The following is an 8,810-nucleotide window of genomic DNA, read 5'->3' on the forward strand; positions in this document are numbered from 1 at the left end:
AAAGTTATTCCTCTGCTTTTATCGTGTGGGACAGTAGCAGCTAACCCCCTGTGTGAGCAGTCCTCAGACTGAATTACAGCAGTCTCCCGAGGCTCACCTGTGGACCGTCTGTTTCCTTTCTTTTCAGAGCACAAGAGGAAGCTATGATAGCCACTGGTGGGGTCATCACCGGCCTGGCGGCCCTGAAGCGGCAGGACTCTGCCAGGTCCCAGCAACACATCAACCTCAGCCCACAGCCTGCCCCCCAGGATCAGAAACCCGTGAGACGGCGCCCACGAGCTGACGTTGTGGTGGTCCGTGGGAAAATCCGGCTTTACTCTCCATCTGGCTTTTTCCTCATTCTGGGAGTGCTGGTGTCCATCATAGGGATCGCCATGGCGGTCCTAGGATACTGGCCCCAGAAGGAGCATTTCATCGACGCGGAGACCACGCTGTCCACCAATGAGACCCAAGTGGTTCGGAACCAGGGCGGTGTGGTGGTGCGTTTCTTTGAGCAGCATCTGCACTCTGATAAGATGAAGATGCTTGGCCCGTTCACCATGGGCATCGGCATCTTCATTTTCATCTGTGCCAATGCCATTCTTCACGAGAACCGCGACAAAGAAACCAAAATCATCCACATGAGGGATATCTATTCCACAGTCATCGACATCCACACGCTGAGACTCAAGGACCAGAAGCAGGCAAACGGCCTGTACGCAGGCTTGCTGGGAGACTCCGAGGTGAAGCGGAACGGCAGCCCCTGTGCGTCCAGGCTGGCTGCCACCACCTTGACCTCCTTCTCGGGCATGCGGAACAGCTTTCGCGTGGACAGCTCTGTGGAGGAGGATGAGCTCATGTTGACTGAAAGTAAGAGCCTGGGGCATCTCATGCCCCCGTTGCTTTCTGACAGCGCAACCTCTGTCTTTGGCCTCTATCCACCTCCGGTCAAGACCACCGATGACAAGACCAGCAGCTCCAAGAAGTGTGACACCAAATCAATCGTGTCGTCATCCATCAGTGCTTTCACGCTGCCTGTGATCAAGCTTAATAACTGTGTCATTGACGAGCCCAGTATAGACAGCATCACTGAGGTCGCAGACAACCTCAAAACTAGGTCCAGGAATCTTTCGATGGATTCCCTCGTGGTCCCACTGCCAAGCTCTGGTGAGTCCTTCCAGCCCGCCAGCACATTACTCCCAAGGAACAATTCTGTTGGGGAGTCCCTATCGAGTCAATACAAGTCCTCTGTGGCTCTGGGACCCGGGACTGGACAGCTCTTGTCTCCCGGGGCTGCAAGAAGACAGTTTGGATCCAACACGTCCTTACATCTGCTTTCTTCTCACTCCAAATCCCTAGACTTAGACCGGGGTCCTTCCACCCTCACAGTGCAGGCGGAACAAAGGAAGCACCCGAGTTGGCCCCGGTTGGATCGGACCAACAGCAAAGGGTATATGAGACTGGAGAACAAAGAGGACCCGATGGATCGGCTGCTCGTTCCCCAAACAGCAATCAAAAAAGACTTCACGAATAAAGAGAAACTTCTTATGATCTCAAGGTCTCATAACAACTTGAGTTTTGAACACGATGAGTTTTTGAGTAACAACTTGAAGCGAGGAACTTCTGAGACAAGGTTTTAGTGTTTAAGAAGAGACCATTTTCCTTGGGGGCATACTATAGCCAATGTTTGCCTCCTTAAAGCATTGGTGGCAAGCCTTTTAAAATCAAATGCCAGTGTGTTAGAAATGGTTAGTTAATTCTGCAATGAAGATGGCTGTATGTAGGGGTTCCCTTTCCCTACAGATCTGTAGATTATCATGTGAGATTTTTGTTTTCTCACTCGCTGAAAGCATGGTTTCTTTTGTCGACCTAGATGTGAAATACCTGCATTCATATTAGGAATTTGGCTTTACTTTCAAATCCTGTCACCGATGATCATCTTCACAGAGGGAATGAGCCAGTACGAGGAAAGCGTGGAGTACCAAAGTGTGGACAAGAAGTGTTAAAACTCAGGTCCAATACTCAATAGACACATTTATAAATGACGAGGAATGCAGTCTTAAAATGTGGTTTTCTGAATCGTTTTATACACAATTGCTTACATGACTTAACAGGAGAACTCATTTCTGTTACGCCTGTTGTGAGTCATACTCTGCACTCTTTATGGGCGGTATATATATATATATTACACATCAGTTCTGCTAGGGTGATATTTTAATGGAAAAAAAAAAAGCCTGGTGGAGAAGTCCATGGTTTAGAGTTAAATAGCAAAAAGCTACTAGTTGTTGTAACTTTAGAGCCTCAGAATCAAACATTTTCTCTGCAAAGTGATGTGAAATGTGAAATGAGCTAGTGTAGTTTGTAGAATTTCTGTCCTGGCACATACAGAGAGAACTCTTTTTTGCCTAAGGAGCAAAGATGCTATTATTTACATCTAACATCTAGCTACTTGCTGTTGTCCAGAATTCACTCACCCCCATGTCCTTATTTTGTTCCAAAATTTATTATTATTATTATTATTATCTGGAAAATAATCAGCTAGCCTCAGCATTTCTTCATATGTCCACATTCCACCAGCTTGATGGTTAAAGAACATTTAGCACTTGATAAACTGCCTTGTGATTTACCCTGTGCCACTAACTCCAAAGACTTTCTCCTGGTCGGACAAGTTTTGAGGGTTGTTCTCAAATATGTTAAATTGTCCAAGATTCTAAATACTAAAGTGAATGTTTCCATTAGACATCTTTCTTACTTCCATGAAGGTAACATGGTTTTCAGAATCATTTAATGGGGTCCTAGAAGGGTGCCTCAGAAGTTAAGAGCAGTTGCTGCTCTTGGAGAGAATCCTGATTTTGTTCTCTGCACCCACATGGTGGCTCACAGTCCCCCCTGTAGCTCCAGTTGCAGGGGATCTGACACTCTCTGTTGGCCTCTGTGAGCACCGGGCATGCATATGATGCACTTATATACACATAGGCACTTATGCACATAAAAATAAAATCTTTATTTACAAAAGTTTAATGGAATACTCAGGAAATTTTGCTGTTTTTTTTCCCCCAAAGCCTAAACATTTGTGAACATTCCTATTGCAGTCACTAGAAGGAACAGAAAGTACACATTTGTAAGAATAGCATCGTAGAGTCCCAACCTGTGTTTACACAGACATATCTTCCTTCTGGAGAGACACCCTGCTTCGTAGAAGCCCAAGCCTGTGTGTTATAATAGACTAAGCTCAATATTTTACTATAAAAACATTTAATAAATGTCTGTTACTCATAGAAATGTGTGTTCTTCATACCTTTGCTATCATTTTTTAAATAAAATGTACATTTCTGTTTTAAATACTGGTTTGCAAACTTTCTGCTATATTCTACTGATGGCATTTAATACCTTGGTGGCCTGACTTTTTAATATTGCTTCTGTTTGGGTTAAAGAAACACCCAGCTACTCTTTTTAGTAGGTTATTTTCATACTTTATTATTTTGAGATTGTTTTCATTGAGTTTCTAGGAAAACAATCAAACCCCATGGTCAGCACATAAATGTTAAAAGCTCTCTCTGGTTCTTAACATGCCTCATGTGACACCGTGACATGACTTGCAAGTCTTTCCCCATAATGTGGTCAAGAAACACGCAGAGCATTGAGCAGTGTGGCTCTTGGCAGATCTAAATAAAACATCTGGGACCTAAAAGCCGTAGTTCATGACTAACCAATATACCCTAGGTTGCTATTTACCAAACAAATTGACTTTATTAAATGATAAATAGTCTTCACATTTAAATTAATCAGACTCATATGTCACTATTAGTTTGAGACATCTTGTCTACCTTATTAATTGGGCATCATTGCAACCTGGAAGACTACTTACTTCATATTTTGTATATGAAGCTTGTATATGTGAAGTAAATTATTTAGAACTGTAATCTATCCCTAGGAGAAACCACAGGAATGTGGACCATGTTTAGCTGCTACTAGCCTAGGTAGTTTCTAATGCCTGTAGCCTAACTGTCTAGTTCAAACAATAGAAATTTATTTTCTTCACATTTTTGAAGTTAGTAGGCCAAAAACAAGGTTAAGTTAGAGTAAGGTCTGTCCACTTGTGTTATTTAACTATTTCCATGTTTTGTTATCTCAGGATCATTTTTCATGTTGAATTTTGTTGACTCTTCAGGATTGGTCTCTCCTGGGGCTCTGTCAGCCAAGGCTTGTAGATGGTGCCCTTATCACTATGTTCTCATTGTCCTTCCTCTGCATAGACATATGCCCGTTGGCTCTTTTTATAGGACACCAGCTAAGTTGGCTGAGAGCTCTACCCCATAGGCCTCATTTAATCTCAGATCTTTCTTTAAATGGTCTCTTGGCAAATACAGTTATTATCTGAGCTGCAAGGTATCGGGGACATGATTCAGCCATAATGTGCTATGTAGAATGCTGACTGAATAGCTTTAGCCTGAAGTAGATGAGAAACACAGACTATTCCCTCAGTAGGTTTGCTACCCTGGATGTATAGCCTCGACAATGATAACCGCTCAATGTCAGATTATTTCTTGATTTCCAGTTAGAGCTGGGATTCCTCAAAAATAAGGTAAGGTGAATCAGAATATAAACAAACTATCAGGTTCTTTCTAATTCAAAGGTTTCCGGCACTCTCAGGTAAGGATCAAATTGTGTTTATGTAGCACTTTGCTCATCACATTAGAAATGGCAGGCATTGTGGTAGAGCAGAATGGCCACATGTTGTAACCAGGCTGTGAGAGTATAACCCTGGCACTGCCGTGCCCCTAGTGGGAATGGGGAGTGGTCTTTCAGACATGCCAATGTGAACCCATAAGTATGTGCCAAATGCTAGCCTGCTCCTAGGATTTTATAACTTATGTGAGATGACCTTTCTAGAGAGTCCAGAGTGGTGTGGTGGCAAATACATAGTGAGAATTAGTATCCAAATGTTGTCACCACACGAAAGTGTTATCTGAAAGCATTTCCACCCTTCATTCTCTTCCTGTTACACTCCAAGTTCATTATCCATCCTCAGATGAATAAGCGTGCTTCAAGGCATGTCCATACCCCAACCCCTAGATTGGTATTGATGAGATTAGAGATCTTGCAATAGGGAGATCATCTTGGATCATTCAGGGGAATAACAAAGGTCCTTGTAAGAGGGTAGCTGTAAGAAAATCACAAAGAAGGTAGTGATGTGGGCAAAGCTATTAAGACTCTAACTTTGAGGGTGGAAAGGGAAGCCATGTGCTAAGAACTACAAGCTCTAAAGACTGGTGCGCATTAAGCTCAGAAAATAAGGACAACTCAAAGGTTGCAGGAAGTCCTTGAAACTGACCAGACATATTAAGCTCCTCTCTCCTCAAACACATATAAGCTGTAAGGTTTTCTCAGAGACTTTCAGACCAGCTGAACTACCTCAAAGTAAAAGACCAGCCGACCCGTTTTTAAAAAGAAGAGACCAATCAGTTGGTTGCCATTTTGTCCTGTTGACAGTGTCCTTTGCCTTACAGAAGCTTTGCAATTTTATGAGGTCCCATTTGTTGATTCTTGATCTCAGAGCATAAGCCATTGGTGTCCTGTTCAGGAAAATTTCCCCTGTACCTATGCGTTTCAGGTTCTTCCCCACTTTCTCCTCTATTAGTTTCAGTGTCTCTGGAACTATGTGGAAGTCCTTGATCTACTAGGACTTGTGCTTTGTACAAGGAGATAAGGATGGGTCCACTTGCATTCTTCTACATGCAGGCCTCCAGCTGAACCAGCACCATTTGTTGAAAATTGTGCTCTTCCCCCAGCCTTGCACAAGCTAAATAGACCTTAAGTGTTTGCTACAGTTGGTCTTCCACCACCCTAGCTGACCTTGGGTGAAGCCTTCTGCCTTGTTGCACCTTTAATTTCCTACAGGAGCAGACTGCCTGCTGAGCTTGTTTTGAAACATAATCCAACTGAAACAAAGCAACATAATCCAACTGAAACAAAGAATGGGTCTGTGGGCTCTCCCTATATAAATACAGTGTTAAATATTAAACTTCAAGCCTTGATCAGAAACCTTTGTCTTGGCTTCATCCTTCTCTTGCCCACCCCACCCCCTAGCCCCTGTCCTTTTCTATCCCCAGCCTCCCTTTCAGGTATCCCAGCTCTCTATGACTGCTGGACATCTATAGGTGGTACCCACACAAGGGGACTGAAAATGGGAGGATCAACTGAGAAACCCTGCCTTGGCAGAGCTCCACAGAAAATGGAAGAAGTTACAGTATCCTGCATGGTAGTAAGCAACAAACAGCATTAATGCTAGCGCTAGCCATATATTTTATTTTTTGGAGGCTGTTGTTGTAGGAGGTGCATTAAAGAGAGGATACAGGCTAGGATGATACAGAGTCAAGCCAACTCTGATCTCACCTAGGGGTTGACAGCGCAATTGGGATGGGGAATTCTATATAGGCATTTGTCTGCAGATAAGAGCTGCATCAGGAGAGAGGAGCAGGGAGAGAGAGAGAGAGAGAGAGAGAGAGAGAGAGAGAGAGAGAGAGAGAGAGAGCAAAAAACAGATGATAGAAAAATTCTTAGTTCAAGAAGATTTATGCTGTGCATGGTTCCCAGAAGTAGCAATGGTAAATATACAAATGACATGAGAAAAAGAGAGAGAAAATAGGTTTCGGAAAAGCAGTTGTCCCCTGTCAGGGATGCGTTAGCAAAAAAGAAGGAAAATGGATTTCAGAGCTCTCCTAGGGACAGGAGGAAATCAGGAGATGTCCTGATTCCTCTCTGGTTCTTACTGGAAATATCCTTAGTTCTGGTTACATCAAGTTCTCTTTCCTCTCTGTCTATTGTCTGGCTTTGGTGCACCAATCTGTCCGTGTGTCAATTCACGTGTCAATTCATGTGTGTCATTCTTTTCAAAAGAAAAGAATGGTTAAAACTTTATCTGCTGCCTATCCATCCCTTGATTTAGTTTAACTTGGTTAGGAGGCAGTCTCAATTTGCACAGCAGAAACTAATAAGTTTGACCCCTTATACAATCAGTGTCTGGCTATGGCTGCTCCCTTGCAAGGGACTACAGTACAAGCAATGCTTTCACTGTGCCAAGGTGATAAGGAATGTTTTAAGTATGGGGGTGTAAGACCCAAAAAAACCGAGGGTGCCCCAGCACCCCACGCCCCGGAAGGCGACACCCAAATCACTCTCAAGAAATGGTCTCGATGCAATAGCATGAGGATTTCCCTATTCCAGAATTCTGGGTTCCACAGCCGTACACCACACAGGGCTAGAGGACTGTGGACCACGAGTGCCGAATTGCAACAGTTTTTATAAGTTTACGACAAAGCCAATATTTCTTAGCATGGAGAGCCCGTGAAATGTGAGCCAATTGATTTGTACTACTCCATAGTTTTTAGGCCAATCAGTTTAAATTATCAGAGCCCTCACTCAGTGGACCATTTGGTTTCCTATTTTCTTGAATGTCTATAGCTGCGTGAACTCCTGCATAGGGGTAATATCATAAGCAGTTTACAGAAGCAAGATAAGCTTAGCCCATTTCCAGTTACCTTGTGGGGCCAGGATCACCTATTCAAGGCCTTTCTGCTAGGTCTAAACAAAGGACGGGCTCTGGAATGTGACCTTTTACCTAGTTTCTAACAAAGTGAGATAGCATTTTAAACTTCTGACTTCTTGGGGTAATTAGAGTTAGGCTGTATTATCTTCTATCCTTTCAGGGGCATAGGTGATTTTAAAATATACTGTTCAAAAAAAAAATAGAGGTATAGACAGGCAGCAGAATCACACCCCTGGAATCTGTCCTTGCTGCAGAAAGGTTAATCATTGGTCCAGGAAATAGGCCTAGATCAAGAAACATTTACATTTGAATTAATGCAAATTTCAGAGCAGCCTCAGTGGAGGCTTGTGTAGCACTTCCTTTTGTCTTGCAAACCCTGCCTATGGAAGTTTTTGGGCCCTCCCCTCCAGGAACCTGGGGATTATTTTAGGCCAAAACAGCTTTATTATAAAAGGATTACAGATCTATCCAGGTGTTATCCAAAACAAAGTTCAAATTTAAAATTTATGAAAGGTTAATGAGGCCATGGAACTTGTAGAGGCAACCTGGCCTGCCTACGCCAACTGCCATTCCAGAAAATGCATATAGAATTACTATGGATTTGGAGGACTGTTTTTATACTGTTCCTTTGCATCCTGATGATTGTAAAGGTTTGCTTTTAGTCAGCTTGTAATTTTAAAGAGGCCATGAAGTGATATCCTTGGAAAGTTTTGCCTCAAGGAATGGTTAATAGATTTACATTATGTAAAAAATTGTTTGCCCCTGTTTCAATACAAGAAGTTAGGACTTTAAATATTTCAGTATATATTATTCATTATATGGAGGGTATTTTATTAGCTGATCCCTCTGAAGGAGTTTTACCACAAGGCTTTGCTCTTATACAACAAGCTTTAAATTTTTGGAGTAGTTGTTGCTCCAGAACAGGTTCAAAGACGATAACCTTTTCAATATTTGAGGCCTCAGTTATATCCTAGAAAAATTGTGGCACAGAAAATCAAGAAAGAAAAGATAATTTACTTACATCAAATTATTTTCCAAAGCTTCTAGTAGATGAAAATTGGCTAAGACCTCACATTAAGCTCACCACAGGAGGACTTAAGCCTCTGTATGACATTCTCAAGGGGGATGCAAATTAACTGGTGAGGGATGAATAGTTTTGCAGAAAGTAGAGGAAGCATTCGCCAACAACACATACATTAGGTCAGCTGTTGGTTGTTTGTTATTGCTACTCATGTGCCCACAGTAAGTCTTTTGCAAAGGGACTATTAATGTGGATTCATCT

General features: G+C 42.6%; 1 protein-coding gene across 1 annotated transcript; it reads left to right on the forward strand.

The window, feature by feature from the left end:
• Positions 1-143: 143 nt before the first annotated feature.
• Positions 144-2,164, forward strand: Tmem200a (transmembrane protein 200A). The gene has a single exon (XM_052169790.1). The coding sequence runs from the start codon at positions 144-146 to the stop codon at positions 1,617-1,619; it is 1,476 nt and encodes a 491-aa protein (XP_052025750.1). The 3' UTR covers positions 1,620-2,164.
• The last annotated feature ends 6,646 nt before the right edge of the window (positions 2,165-8,810 follow it).

The sequence above is a fragment of the Apodemus sylvaticus genome, chromosome 23, assembly GCF_947179515.1.
Source record: "Apodemus sylvaticus chromosome 23, mApoSyl1.1, whole genome shotgun sequence".
NCBI lineage: Eukaryota > Metazoa > Chordata > Mammalia > Rodentia > Muridae > Apodemus > Apodemus sylvaticus.